The 14,568-nt window shown below is 38.0% G+C and overlaps 5 protein-coding genes across 8 annotated transcripts; 2 read left to right on the top strand and 3 right to left on the bottom strand.

Moving 5' to 3' along the window:
• Nucleotides 1–333: 333 nt before the first annotated feature.
• Nucleotides 334–1,801, bottom strand: LOC116127810. 2 transcript variants are annotated; one of them, XM_031413473.1, is made up of 4 exons: nt 1,648–1,801; nt 1,027–1,392; nt 831–947; nt 334–500 (listed from the first exon to the last, which is right to left on the bottom strand). In XM_031413473.1, exons 2-4 carry the CDS (start codon nt 1,366–1,368, stop codon nt 423–425), a joined length of 537 nt encoding a protein of 178 aa, XP_031269333.1. In that variant the 5' UTR covers nt 1,369–1,392; nt 1,648–1,801; the 3' UTR covers nt 334–422. The 2 variants fall into 2 exon arrangements, with proteins under 2 accessions (XP_031269333.1, XP_031269334.1); XM_031413474.1 differs by lacking the exon at nt 1,648–1,801 and adding an exon at nt 1,505–1,641.
• A 605-nt stretch (nt 1,802–2,406) lies between these two features.
• On the top strand, nt 2,407–6,990 carry LOC116127710 (subtilisin-like protease SBT3.9). Of its 2 annotated transcripts, XM_031413351.1 has the most exons (12): nt 2,407–2,479; nt 2,720–2,854; nt 2,932–3,026; nt 3,147–3,244; nt 3,328–3,486; nt 3,903–4,014; nt 4,111–4,648; nt 4,726–4,820; nt 4,921–5,163; nt 5,256–5,370; nt 5,677–5,863; nt 6,152–6,990. In XM_031413351.1, exons 2-12 carry the CDS (start codon nt 2,750–2,752, stop codon nt 6,712–6,714), a joined length of 2,310 nt encoding a protein of 769 aa, XP_031269211.1. In that variant the 5' UTR covers nt 2,407–2,479; nt 2,720–2,749; the 3' UTR covers nt 6,715–6,990. The 2 variants fall into 2 exon arrangements, with proteins under 2 accessions (XP_031269211.1, XP_031269210.1); XM_031413350.1 differs by lacking the exon at nt 2,407–2,479 and having other exon boundaries at nt 2,602–2,854.
• A 698-nt stretch (nt 6,991–7,688) lies between these two features.
• On the bottom strand, nt 7,689–8,818 carry LOC116127811. Its single transcript, XM_031413476.1, has 2 exons — nt 8,703–8,818; nt 7,689–8,165 (listed from the first exon to the last, which is right to left on the bottom strand). The coding sequence occupies exon 2, from the start codon at nt 8,161–8,163 to the stop codon at nt 7,741–7,743; it is 423 nt and encodes a 140-aa protein (XP_031269336.1). The 5' UTR covers nt 8,164–8,165; nt 8,703–8,818; the 3' UTR covers nt 7,689–7,740.
• Nucleotides 8,819–9,281: 463 nt separating this feature from the next.
• Nucleotides 9,282–12,249, top strand: LOC116127787 (probable L-type lectin-domain containing receptor kinase S.5). The gene is made up of 2 exons (XM_031413442.1): nt 9,282–10,641; nt 11,128–12,249. Exons 1-2 carry the CDS (start codon nt 9,402–9,404, stop codon nt 11,952–11,954), a joined length of 2,067 nt encoding a protein of 688 aa, XP_031269302.1. The 5' UTR covers nt 9,282–9,401; the 3' UTR covers nt 11,955–12,249.
• A 170-nt stretch (nt 12,250–12,419) lies between these two features.
• On the bottom strand, nt 12,420–14,190 carry LOC116127788 (2-oxoglutarate-dependent dioxygenase DAO-like). Of its 2 annotated transcripts, none has more exons than XM_031413444.1 (3): nt 13,681–14,190; nt 13,070–13,385; nt 12,420–12,901 (listed from the first exon to the last, which is right to left on the bottom strand). In XM_031413444.1, exons 1-3 carry the CDS (start codon nt 14,019–14,021, stop codon nt 12,686–12,688), a joined length of 873 nt encoding a protein of 290 aa, XP_031269304.1. In that variant the 5' UTR covers nt 14,022–14,190; the 3' UTR covers nt 12,420–12,685. The 2 variants fall into 2 exon arrangements, with proteins under 2 accessions (XP_031269304.1, XP_031269303.1); XM_031413443.1 differs by having other exon boundaries at nt 12,420–12,934; nt 13,681–14,189.
• Between the last annotated feature and the right edge of the window lie 378 nt (nt 14,191–14,568).

Below are 14,568 nucleotides of genomic sequence, written 5' to 3'. Positions count from 1 at the left end.
GCTACAAAAACCTAAGTTAATTACCCTTAAATCAAACTCTCTACTTCTACATCAAGTATTTCTTCCAACATCAATAATGCAGAATGAGCAGAATAGTCTTCTAACCTGCCATGGTATACTTTTACATAAGAAAAAAATATCAATTTGCTCTTAGACCCAATATATTTCATTTTTGCCAGTTATGAAATGACCCGAGAGTTGGGTTAGAGTTAGACTGGTGCCATAAGCTATCTAAGCAAGTTCCCAAGTTATTGCCAATTATAAGCTAAACTTCACAGGTGGACTGTTCTTCGCGATGTAGTCTTACTATACCTTTATAAAAGCAAAACTGAATTGAAGAACAAAAGTTTTCAAATAATTAAGGAGAAATACTCATCTCCCAGGGATAATAATCGTAAATAACTTATAGTGAGAATTTAATGTTACATATAACCATCTCTCCTGTCTTGATCTTCAGCTTCCTTGTTAGCAGCTTGAACAGATTTGAACCAAAGAAAAGCCTGCACGTAAAGTCAAGTTGGATGAATAAAAGAGTTGAATGTTTTTATTATAATTAACATACATCCATAAGAAGCTTCTAATTTTTTAATTTTTTTTCTTTCTCATCGGTTTTCGGCAGACCAATAGCCATTATATGAATTGACGAGTTTCTTTCTTGACCAATGCTCCTAGTTAAAAATATTATACAGATCTTCCACTCCACCAAAACGTTAGAATCATGATATTAGTCTATAAGTAACTTAATATCTAATACCAGACTCTCATAGGCCCAAAGTTAAGATACATGACTTTCTACTGCAAAAGAGAGAAAAGCGATTAAAAGAGCTCACAGAAGTAGGGATGCCAGTAAACGCAAAGAATCCAAGCAATGGAGCATAAAAAATGCTGTCCGAGTTGAGAATTCCAAAAACGGGCTTCTGGTTTACATACTCAAAAATTGAACCTATCTGCAAATCACAAAATTTTTAAAACAATTAATATAAAATGTAATTTTGGATTGTAAAGATTAAGAAGAGGAATGCTTACAGCAGCAATTGCAGTGATTGTTGAGGCAAGTAAATATACATAAAAGGGAATCTCAAAGCCCTGTTGTGATGAGTAGTCTTTGGCTTCTTGCCTAGCCCAAGGAGGGGGTTCCTCCGAATCTGGCTTAGCCCAAGACGGGATAGTTTCTTCAGACTTACTTGATTTAGCTGAACCTTCCGTTACAGCAAATACAAGAAATTTACGAGATAAATTTTTCTTGGGATAGCTCTGGTTGGTTCTTGAAATGAGTTGATTTTGGATCCTGAGTCCAACAGCTGGGTGTATTGGAGTTTGTTTTGTGTAACAGCAGATGAGATTAGAATTGCATATGGTTGCAGACATCACTCCCTTTCTTGTTTCTGAGACCTAAAATGTAAAAATTAATACCATCAAATACTGGATTGCTTGCTTTACGAATAGTATGACCATTAAATTAAAATGTTAAATTCTTTAGCAAATAAACCCCACTTATATCAACCTCGTCATCATCCTCTGGAAGTTAACTAAGATGAATTGAAGATGGGAATTTGAAAGAAGTTGCGCATTAGAGTTTTATTCATATTTTCAACCAAGAAAATTGTCTTATTAGTTAAATAAAACAGAGAATGTTTAACATGTTACCTGTAAAGTTGTAAATGAGGAGGAGTGAGGAGAAAGGGATTAGAGAGGCGACTGTACTGAGTCTGAGGGAGTTGCTAGTAGCTACCACAGCCACATATGCATATTACGAAATTATCTCATTGGTTTTGTTGTTTTCTCCTACCCAACTAATAAAATATCTTATGGAATCCTGAAGATAGTAATTGGGCCTGGATCTTGTGGTATACACAACCCACTTTGTTTTGTTAATGTAGTGTAATTCCATAAAGATTAAGGGAATTGATTGATTGAGAATAGAAAGATAGGTGTATGATGATTTGGTGGGTAGTCAATCAAAATGATCATTATTCATCAATAATAGAGGATGTGAATTGCCTTGTAAGAATTATTAAGGGGAAGCAATGAGATTGATGATAATTAAAACAAAAGGATTCTAATAATAATTACCATCACATGATCCTAGAACTAGAGTCAACTCAACCAACGGCCCTGTCCTTTTGCACCGTAAGCGCTGGCTGTAGTCAACTTTTTCATCACAAATCACGAGACAAATAATAGTGACTGGGTTCACTATTTTTTTTTTTTCATTTCTACTCTCATTCTCTTATCATTTCCCTTATCAATTATCTTTACTTTTACCATTTAATTATTATCCACCTTCATTGCGTAAACAATGTGAATTTGGCCTTACATGTTCTTTGCATTATTTCTCCAATCTCTTCGATAAACAATATTATGCTGAAATCATATGTTTTTTCTGGCAACTTGAGATTTTGGAAAAACTTGATGGTGATACTCTCTCCTCAACACACAAAGGGTTCAATAAAAATTCTAACGGTCTCCGGAATTTAGGGTAAAATGTTGTTTGTTGGTTGGCTCAAAAGCAAAGTTAAAGTGTCATTCTTTCTCTTTCATATGCATCCCGCACTAACAAGTAGCACTGAATTGCACTCTCTCTGTGTCTTGCCTTTATTTTCACCTTTATTTATTTATTTATTTATTTTTTTATATATCAAGTACACACCATACCGCACCGCACCCACCATTAATCTTCTTTCTTTTGTTTATAAAAACCTCTTCTTTTCCTTATCAGGGCCGCGCCTGAAACACTGAAAAGAAAAAAATGGTTTCCGTTGGAGGAGTTCATTTTAAAAGTTGTTGCTACTGCTTCTATATTCTGTTTCTGGTTCTTTTTCTTGCACAAAGCAACAGTTGCTTTTCAGCTAAGGTGCGTAATTTGTTTTAGTTTTTGAGGATATTGGATTTAGGTGACTTATGATTTACTGTTGTTGCATTGCATTGCAGGTTTATGTAGTTTACATGGGAAGCAGAAGTGGTGAAGACCAAAATGACATTCTGAGAAATGACCACCAAATACTTGCTGCTGTTCACGGTGGAAGGTTTTTTCTTTCTTCTTCATCTAATCACACGCCATTAATTCTTCTTCGTTTCTTTTTCTTCTTCTTTATATATATATATATATATATATAGTTACTGAAATGTGTGCTCTGTGACAAAAGCATGGAGCTAGCACAAGCATCTCACGTTTATAGTTACAAACACGGGTTCAGAGGGTTCGCAGCCAAGTTGACAGACCAACAAGCGTCCCTAATTTCCGGTAAATTTTTTATAATTAGGAACTTAGTATATTATGTCCACACAAAGTTTTACAGAAGAAAAAAAACATATATACATTGACAGAAATGCCGGAAGTGGTTTCCGTGTTTCCCAATTTGAAAAGAAGGCTTCACACTACTCACTCGTGGGATTTCATTGGTCTTGTGGGTGACGAAACCACGGAGATACCTGGATTCTCTACCATGAATCAAGTCAATCTTATAATTGGGTTCATTGATACTGGTGAGTCAGCTATACTACGTATTTTGCACTGGACCAGTTCTGCTTCCTTTCAATTAATGCCTATGTGCATGGAGCCCTTTTCTCACTCTCGATCTTGTACTACCTAGGAATTGCAGTAATAATTAAGCAAATATAATTAATGCTCTCTGTTGGAATTTGAAGCAACTTTTCCTGAATAATATCCACTTTACTGAAGATTGAGTTGATTTTTAGGCTTTTATCTTTCATTATAGTTGCAATTCATAGGTCAGATCAGATGGGTGTTTTTCAGCTGATACTGAATTACTAATTCATTTTAGTATAACACTTGATTTTTCCTGTGTATGCCTCGCCACATTACAATCTTTTGTATTGGGCTTTCTTTTCTTGAATAAAACACAAGTTGTGGGTTTACTTATAATTACCTACTGATGCAGGAATTTGGCCTGAGTCCCCAAGTTTCAGTGATGCTGACATGCCTCCAGTGCCAGCTAGATGGAAGGGGCAGTGCCAGTCAGGAGAAGCATTCAATGCTTCCTCTTGCAACAGGTTTAATCATAGCCATTCCTCTATTTTCATTCATTTATTCATTGGAGTACTATTGATATAGTGATTCTCCTTGTTGGTAAAATGTTTATGACATAGAAAAGTGATTGGAGCAAGGTACTATATGAGCGGCTATGAAGCTGAAGAAGATATAGTAGAGACTGTGTCATTTAGATCTCCAAGGGACAGTTCTGGTCATGGCAGCCACACAGCCTCAACGGCTGCTGGTCGGTACGTGAAAAACATGAATTATATGGGATTGGCAGCTGGAGGAGCAAGGGGAGGTGCACCTATGGCAAGAATTGCTGCATACAAGACATGTTGGGACTCTGGCTGCTATGATGTTGACTTATTAGCTGCATTTGATGATGCAATTAGAGATGGGGTTAATATCTTGTCATTGTCTCTTGGTCCTGATGCTCCCCAAGGAGATTATTTCAATGATGCCATCTCCATTGGGTCCTTCCATGCTGCAAGCCGTGGAATTTTGGTAGTTTCTTCAGTTGGAAATGAAGGGAACCAAGGCTCTGCAACAAATCTTGCCCCATGGATGTTCACTATTGCTGCCAGTTCAACAGACAGAGATTTTACATCTGATATCATACTTGGAAATGGACCAAATGGTGTTAATTTCACGGTATAACCATTTTTTCTTTGTTTAAAGAATTTCCTTTAGTATTTCAAGCCTCTTATTGGTTCTCTGTCATCAAATAGGGAGAAAGTCTGAGTCTCTTTGGAATGAATGCCTCTGCAAGGATCATCTCTGCTTCTGAAGCCAATGCAGGATACTTTACACCTTACCAATCCAGGTGAAGCAGCAGGTACTTGAAGTGAGTGCTACTGTGGCTTCCATGTCTGAAAACCTTAATTTTTTTTTTTTTTTTTTGGCTCTTCTATATGTTCCTGTAGTTACTGTTTGGAGAGTTCCTTGAATAGTACCAAGGCCAGAGGGAAAGTTTTGGTCTGTCGACATGCTGAGAGTTCAACCGAGTCAAAGCTGGGAAAGGGCGTGGTAGTGAAAGAAGCTGGTGGAGTTGGGATGATTCTTATTGATGAGGCAGATAAGGATGTTGCTATTCCCTTTTTGATTCCTTCAGCTATCACTGGAAAGGAGATAGGGAACAGAATTTTATCTTATGTTAGTCATACACGGTTTGTTCTAAACTTCTGTAGATGGAGATTTTGGTGCTCAGTACTCAAGTTTTCTCAGTTTCTCTGATAAAGGCTGTTCTGTTATTTAACAGCAAACCAACCTCTAAGATTTTCCCTGCAAAGACTGTGTTGGGATCTCAACCTGCACCTCGTATTGCATCATTTTCTTCAAAAGGTCCTAATGCCTTGACCCCAGAAATTTTGAAGGTAAATATTTCCATTTAGAATCAGGAAATAGGAAACTCCAGTAAGTCCTCTAATCATACTTTTACCCACCATTTGAGTCTGAAATTATTATTCCAATTAATTAGATATCCTATTTTTCCAACGGATGACTAAGTGAGAATTTGAGCTCATTCATATTTGGGGAATATCAATGATATTTCCATAGTCATAACTGAATTGTTGGGAAATTGGGAATATTCTGCTGACTCCAGTTCGTAATTATTTGTTTGATTCTTTTCTCATGCTTTGTCTCAATGGTCCTTGCCATCTGATTATTGAGCTTTGCAGCCTGATGTCACAGCTCCTGGATTGAACATTCTTGCAGCTTGGTCACCAGCAGTTGGAAAACTGCATTTTAACATTCTTTCTGGGACTTCCATGGCTTGCCCCCATGTAACAGGGATTGCGACCTTGATTAAAGCTGTTCATCCATCATGGTCCCCATCAGCTATTAAATCGGCTATCATGACAACTGGTATGCTTTATGTTCTATACCATCTTGTTCTTTTTGGAATTGCTTCTTGAATGACTTGACCCTCATACTTCTCTTCAATTATTAAAGCTTCTGCGGTTCGTAAACCACCTTCTATGAACTTGTTTGAAGGTACAACTTTGTTCATTTAATAGTCAAGCATCAAGAAAACGGTCTATAACAATGTTAAATCTCAGTTTCTCCTTCCTGGGAATTGTTTTGCCATTAGATCAAATAATATTTTGCTAAAACCTTATAATTTAAGCATTCCATTTTAAATGAAAAATGCAGCCACTGTCCTGGATAAGAACCATGAACCGATCACAGTGGATCCTGAAGGAAGAAGGGGTAATGCTTTTGATTATGGGGCGGGCTTTGTGGAGCCAAGAAGAGTCCTTGATCCTGGTCTCATCTATGAACTGCAGCCAATAGATTATAAAGTGTTTCTATGCTCAATTGGTTATGATGAGAAGTCGCTCCATCTGATCACAAGAGACAATAGCACATGTGATCAAACATTCACAACGGCGTCTGACCTTAATTATCCATCCATCACAGTGTCCAATCTTAAGGACAATTTCTCAGTAACACGCACTGTCACAAATGTTGGGAAGCCAAGAAGTATTTATAAAGCTACAGTGTCTTCACCGGTTGGAATCAATGTTACAGTGGTGCCGAAGCGACTAATCTTCAATAGCTATGGCCAAAGGATGAATTTCACTGTGCATTTCAAGTTGAATTCGCCATCAATGGGTTATAAATTTGGGTTTTTGTCATGGAAGAATAGAAAAATAAGGGTTACTAGCCCTCTTGTTGTCCGGGTTGCACCTTCCAGCATGGGGTTGGTGAGATAACAATGCCTAATATGTATATATCAGCTTAGTAACTTTGAGATCCGTACAGTTACAACAGACATACATATGCGGATGCAGAGTCATGCTTACCTACAATGTTATGCTTTGAGCCTGGAAGTAGCAAGCGATAGAATTAGTGTAAAATCATCCATCAAACAAGCAACATATAATAGGATATATGATTTGAAAGAGGTTTTATGTTTTTTGGTTTCTTTATTCTTTTCTTCTTTGTACATGCGTGGATTGGCATACAAGAAACAATGAAACATTAACATATTGTAGTGTATCCTTTCTCTCTGCTTTCTGTTGGGCTCTTAAGGAAGCGCTGGTATACACATCTATTGGATGATACAAGCAATGACTAATCTCCAAACAACTTTAAATCAGCACATGTCACTTTTTTTTGTTACCAAATACAAATGAAAATCAGTTTCAATTCTACTTTAATATGAAGCTCCCATGGTTCAAACTTAATCTGGGGAGCATAAGATGTAAGTATCAAATAGAAATGGTTTCTTTGAATCTCCTTGTAAGGAGATATCTGGACATTTAATCCAACTTATTCCAAGCTAAGGTCGAGCATCTCCCATCTGCATGACATGACCAAAGTACAAACACAAGATCCACAGGACCAACGATGACAGACATGGTTCTGATGTGCAAACCTTTTAATTTTAAGCATTAGTGCTACTCAAATAAGAAATAGGAGTTCAAGCCATCTTGAATGCGTATAACACATCACCAGGAGCTCTTCAAATATGTGTAGCATTTCATCAAAAACTCACCTGGAGCTAACAAGAGTCGAACCAAATCTTCTAATAGATCATAGGAACCATGCATACTTACCAATGCAACAACAAAAGTATATCAATAACAATAATTTTTATAAAAAGAATGTGGTAACACTCATATACTGAAACGCATCATTTCCTCTTTTCTATTCAAATAATTTGAGAATTTTCCAACAACACTGATCACAACAATATACAATCATAAAAACCTCTAATTAGGTAAAGAAATTAGGAGCTAAGGAAATTGAGGCCCCTGTGACTGCACTTCTAAAGGATCAATCAGACCTTCTAACACAACAAGTTGGTCCAAGAGTGCATGCTTATCATCTTCAAGAGTCTTCACTTCATCTTCAACATCCCTCAACTCTCTCCCCAACGCATAGCTTTCTTCTTCTAGCAGTAAATATTTCCTTCTTAATACCCGGTACTCATTTCCAGATGTAGAGGAGTCCTGCACTGAATCAGAGTTGGACCTTTCTGGTAGTTGAAATGAAGAAGAGACTTCATTCTTCAAGTTCCTTTTGGAGGCCTTCTGCCCTGTTCTTAATGGCAGATGCTCCTCCCCTTTTTGAAACTCTTCCTTTTGAGATGACATTTTCTTTTTCCGTGGCTTAGGATTTAAAATTTCCTCAGATGATGGCATGCTCCGATCTTGCATATCTAGCGCAGGTAATGTAGGTGAAAATCTTTTAATAGGCAACAGCACAATATTTGAAACCCCACCACCCCCAAAAAAAAGAAAAGAGCAAAGAATATGGCTTAGCTACAAAAATCAGGATAGTTGTATAGTCGTAGAAGATCAGATAACTGCATAACCATTTGTATCATACCCTCAATTAGAAATGGCATAGCAAGTTAAAAAATTTACAAGAAATAATCTCTGGATTTCAATTCCAAAAACATTTAAAGATAAAGACTGATTGTTTAAAATAAATAAAAAAAGAGAGAGGTAGAGTGCCCGTTATAGCTCGCTTTGAAACAAACAACAGCCAGGTAATTGAAAGGAAAGTTTAAACATACAGAGATAGATAGATAGATAGATGATTTATAAAAGAAGAATCGCGGAAAGGAAAAGTAAAAGGACTAAAATTGGCAGAAATCCACTCCTAATTCAACGGAAGAACCCTAACAACTACTGAAATTAAATACAAGCACACGAAGAAAACAAGGAAATCGAAGAGGAAGCAGAAATATTACCTTGTGAATCTCGGCCAACGTAAAACAACTTCTCATTCACTTGACTGGAGAATACAGATGATTATGTATGTTGAGGGTAAACCAGAGAAAAATAAAAAGGACAAATTCAGTTCGGGCTCTCATAAATGGACTTGGCTTAAGGCCCAGAACACAACTAATATTGGTTGGCCAAATTTTTACGCTAGTTTAATGATCCATGACTCAAATCATGATTTTGTTTTCATTATGTCTCAAGTCCCAGCAAAGAATTGATAAAAAAATATTGGATCATGTGCTTTGTTGGCCCACTTAAACTTAATTAATTATCTGTAAAGAGATGCATGTTTATGTCCGTCTTCGCTGGATTGCAATAACTAACGCTTTGGACTATTGAGGTTGCCAACTTGTTTTCAAATAATTCGGATTCTTGGAAGACGTAGAACTGTTTCTATTATCTTGACCATTAAATATGTACTATAAATCTCTAATGGTTGATTAATTTGATCATCAGATAGTTTTATTCTAATATAATATTTAATTTGAGCTATTATAAGGTGTGAATGCTGATGTTGATGTATGTTGAATATAATATAATTTTCTCATAGAAAATTTCCCAGTGAGCTCCATTAAGTATATGATATATAATTAAGAGTTTGTCCTCGCCGTATCTTTGTGTGTAGACAGTGTAGGACGTAGGAATAAGGCTGGCAATCGCATGTAATGACTCCTGCTCCTGCAATAAAGCTTGCTACCTTAATTCTTTTGGTCGTCGGGATTTGGATCTCCGACTCCGAGGCTAAGACTCAGAAGCTTACTGTATCAGAATATGAATTCGGGCCCTTCAACAGTTCCTATTACAACACCTTCTCAGTCATATCGCCCGCTACTATTAGCAATGAAGCCTTACAAGTCACTCCTGATTCCGCTGGTAACTTTACCCTTGTCAACAGGTCAGGCCGTGTATTTTTCAAAAACTCTTTCAAGCTTTGGGAAGCTACAAACTTGGCTTCTTTCAACTCTTCTTTTCTTATCAACATCTTCCGCCTCACTAATTCTTCACATCCTGGAGACGGCTTTGCCTTCCTCATTTCCCCTACTCTTAATCTCCCACCAAACAGCCACGGTCAATACCTTGGTTTGACCAACTCCACCACTGATGGTCTCCCCTCAAACCGCATCGTTGCCATTGAGCTTGACACTTTTAAACAGGATTTTGATCCTGATGACAACCATATAGGTCTCGACATCAACAGCGTCCGCTCTAACAAGACTGTGTCCTTGTCCGACTTTGGCATCCAGATCGCCCCTGTTGGTGTCAAATTTTATATGGTCTGGGTGCAGTACGATGGAGCTAACAAGTTTCTGGAGGTGTATATGGCGGAACAGAAGCAGGGTCCCCAGGGGCCAATCATTTCCAGGCCGTCCACGCCAGTCCTGACTGCGGATCTTGACCTTAGCACCCTTGTCAACCAAAACTCCTATTTCGGTTTTGCTGCTTCCACGGGGAGTGTCACACAACTCAACTGTGTCCTCAGATGGAATCTGACGGTCGAACTTTTGCCCGGTGGGAACGGGAATAACCAATGGCTGAAGATGGGTTTGGCAGTAGGTATAGCCGTATTGGTATTGCTGGTGATAGGGATTGCAGGGTTGGGTTATTATGTGCATAAGAAACGGGCTGCGGATGATCCCAATATACTGGGTACTCTAAAGAGCCTCCCAGGAACTCCAAGGGAGTTCAGCTTTAGGGATCTCAAGAAGGCCACCAACAACTTCGACGACAAACATAAGCTTGGTCAAGGTGGTTTTGGTGTGGTCTTTAAAGGCGTCCTGCCCAAGGAGAATCTCGAAATTGCTGTCAAGAAATTCTGTAGGGACAACCTCAAGGGCAAAGATGATTTTTTAGCTGAGCTTACCATTATCAATCGTCTTCGCCACAAACATCTTGTTCGCCTTCAAGGTAAGTTTCTTTTTTCGGGTTACACTTTCAGCTTTACATTTCAACCAATGCTTGAGATTAGACTTTCTGCTCTCAGTCAAATACTGTAACTCCGAGATATTCTCAATCGATATCATAAACTCTCTCAAGTCTTGTGTTATGTGCTGCGTAAGATTTGTCCTTGGGAAGTGGTCCTACCAAACGTATCTTTGCACATGAAAAAAAAAGAAAAAAAAAAACGAGAGAAACATTTATAGAGTATCCATACTCTAATAAACTTCAAGCACGATTACATAGATTGCATTTATCATTATTTATGGATCGCCTCTCTCTATGATTATTTGAAATGCTTTCAGTTATCTTTTTAAGTTGGAGAAATGTGTTTACAAATAATTGGTAGATGGTTTTTAGTAGCTAGGTTTCACAGCCTTACTCAAATTTGACTCTGTTTACCAATTGGATGGATGCAATATTCATTCATTATGTATTTTCATGAATTGATACTAGGATGGTGTCACAAGAACGGTATGCTACTTCTGGTGTATGATTACATGCCAAATGGGAGCTTGGATAATCACTTGTTCTATGAATCAGAAGAAAAGAAAACTCTAGTGTGGGAGCTTAGGTACAAGATCATATCTGGAGTAACATCCGCGCTACATTACCTCCACAATGAGTACGACCAGAAAGTGGTACATCGGGACCTCAAAGCCAGTAATATAATGCTGGACTCAAACTTCAATGCTCGACTTGGGGACTTTGGGCTGGCACGTGCCTTGGACAACGAAAAGACCTCCTATGCGGAGCTGGAGGGAGTGCCTGGTACCATGGGATATATTGCCCCAGAATGCTTCCATACAGGCAAGGCCACCCGTGAGTCGGATGTGTATGGTTTTGGGGCTGTGGTACTGGAGGTGGTGTGCGGTCAGCGGCCTTGGACCCAAATTGCTGGCTTCCAACTCTTGGTAGATTGGGTGTGGTTGTTACATCGGGATGGACGAATACTAGAAGCTGTAGATCAGAGACTGGCTAATGAGTTCGTCTGTGAGGAAGCGGAAAGGCTGCTGTTGCTTGGCCTGGCCTGTTCACATCCTATTGCCAGTGAAAGGCCTAATACACAGACCATCCTTCAGATCATATCAGGATCTGTGCCTGTGCCTCATGTTCCACCCTTCAAGCCTGCTTTCGTGTGGCCTTCAACGCCAGGGCCAAGCAGCTTCAGCTTTACTTCTAGCACAGCTAATAGGATATCCGGCTCTGGCTCTGGCTCTGGCTGGACCCCGCACTATAACCAAGGGGGAGGAGATTACAGTGACAGCAGCTCTCTTGTGTGAGACTGAGAACAACTTTCCTCAAACACGACAACTGCTAGTTTTAAAAATTTTCATCCCATTCTTATTCTTCCTCCTATGAGTTTCCTTTATCATTTGATTAATATTGTAAGGGAAGGTGGTGTGCATTAAAAAAGATTATTTTCTGTTAAGAATTTGTATAGTGACAAAAGACCTGGTACTGGTACTATAGTATACTAAATGCTAGGATTTGAATGCTTTTGATTCTACTTGGGTTTTATTATTGTTTTTCTGTTATTGTCTTTTTTAGAAAAGAATCAACAATTCAAACACCTATTTTCTTTTGAATGATTTAGAAAATGAATCATCAACAGTCATTTATCTACATTACTTTAGAACTGGTGTATTATGTCACCAAAGAGGCAAAGACAGTATTGTTTTGAAAGAACATGTTTGAATTAAACTTCATCATTTTCAGTGATTGAACCAGTTTTTTTTTTTTTTTTTTTTTTTTAATCGTTGAACTGGGTTGGCACTACCCTTACTTTACGTCACATCTACATAATGAGAAACCAGGCAGGGGTTTGATTTATTTACCCTAAGCATTAAAACTCTATATTCTTCAATAAAATAAAAAATAAAAAAGATTTTAATCAACAGAGACAGAGACAGGAGAGGAGACCCGACTTGTAGTTTAATTACTAACACCAATGACAACTCGTTTATTTCAAGAGATGATTTCCAAAAGCTTGCAATAGACTTTGCTTGTTAATTCAGGAGTGAGAACGTAAAAGAGCAAGAGCTTCACCAGCCTGAAGTTTTTTGGAGGCCCGGAGCTTCCTATAATCTTCATAAATAATTGGTAAATAGAGACGCGGGTGCTCTGAGTCCACAAGTTCTGTTGGGGCTTCCACTGCTCCCTCCACTGGTCCCAAGAGGAATATAGCAATTGATACACGAATTCTAGCTTCTTTACATTGTACTCTATGCTTCACGTTATAGAACCTTCCATTACTCCATGCCTAAATCATGTCAATACACACACACACACACACACACACACACACACACACACACATATATATATATATATATATATATATATATGCATCAGAAAAATAATTAATGAAAAAAAAAATAAAAGATCATATTCCCACCGTAGCAATGTCTCCAAGGTTGACAAGGAGGGTGCCTGGCGAGGGGTCAACTGCTATGAATGCACCAGATTTGTCTATCACTTCAAGACCACCCACATTTTCATCATCTTGAAGTATGGTAAGGAAACCTGAATCTGTATGTATTTGTACCCCAGAGGAGCCTACAGTTTGGGAAGTGAAGTGATACTTGTTTATTCTAAACTGGCAAGGCCAACCCTGAAACACGTTACCAATCAACCACATACTTTCAGCCAACTTTTCCGCTATATCCACAGCCAGTTCACGTATTGCTTGTGCATACATCTTTATTATCTGTCTGCTTATTAATGCGAAGTAAAACAGAAATCAAAGTGCAACTCAAACAACCAATTGTTTTGTATAAAAGATTGAAACTAAATTGTGTCAGCCAAAGCAATTTGTTTTTATCAATTAAAGACCAACTGACAGGAACTAGGAATAGCGATTTGCCTTAGCTTAATTATAACAAGGCGCAGTTTTTCTTTTGTAGTAAATTAAGATTCCGAAATTAATTAATGTTCTCTAACTGGAGATTTGCATCGGATCGGAGTATTCCATGGGATAGAATGAACATACCCTAATAGAGTATTTACCTCTGGTGAGGAGAGGCATCTAACTGAGAACAAAAGGTATCAACAGCTTGAGATGAGGTCACATCATAAAGACCCACCGCCTCGTAAAGAGGATTGAGTTGGGTGAGGGGCATATAGCCGCTGCCGGCTATCACATCTGTGTTGCGCTGTTTAATTTCTACAGGAAGCTCCAAAAGACATCTAACCACTTGCTTCATCTCCCACATCAGCGTCAGTGGAATCTTATGGTTAACTATTCTAAAACATCCCCATTCCTCGCTTGCTTCTCTCAATTTCTTATATTCCGCCGGAAAATCTTGTAGATCGATCGTCGGTACGCTTCTCGTCTGAGTCTCCCCCATCAACTTTTTTCTTCTACCTTAATTTCTCTCAACACAACACGATGCTATCATCATGCGTAGATTATTTAATTAGAACAACGTACAACTTGGACAGCTTCTGACATGGAATTCCACGAAAAACCCTCCAATAAGACAAAAACACTTTGTTTGAACCCAAGAATCTTCCGTCTGTTGGTTTCGTCCAATGGTTAATTAGTAATTACTTACTATTTTTGGATAGTAGTAGATAGAAACAAGAGTCAGTCCAGGCTTGTCTGTCATCCACCTGACAATAAATGGAGTTTTCCCAAAAAGACCTACCATGCCACGTCCTTGTCAACAACATTCAACTTTTAAAAAACGTTTTAGTTAATTCAACTTTTTCTCTCCAATCAATTTTTAATAAATAAATTAGATTTCATTTTTCTCTAAATTATATGTATCTTAATGTCATAATTATTATAATATTTTTTAACAATATTTACATGTTTTTATTAAAACATTAAACTTATTGTTGACGCTTGATTTTTGATACCAACTAATCGACACGTACGCAACGTTGGTTGGC

The sequence above is a fragment of the Pistacia vera genome, unplaced genomic scaffold (genome assembly GCF_008641045.1).
Source record: "Pistacia vera cultivar Batoury unplaced genomic scaffold, PisVer_v2 Contig195, whole genome shotgun sequence".
NCBI lineage: Eukaryota > Viridiplantae > Streptophyta > Magnoliopsida > Sapindales > Anacardiaceae > Pistacia > Pistacia vera.
The sequence above is the reverse complement of the archived record's forward strand: the minus strand, read 5'-3'. Positions and strand labels throughout refer to the sequence as shown.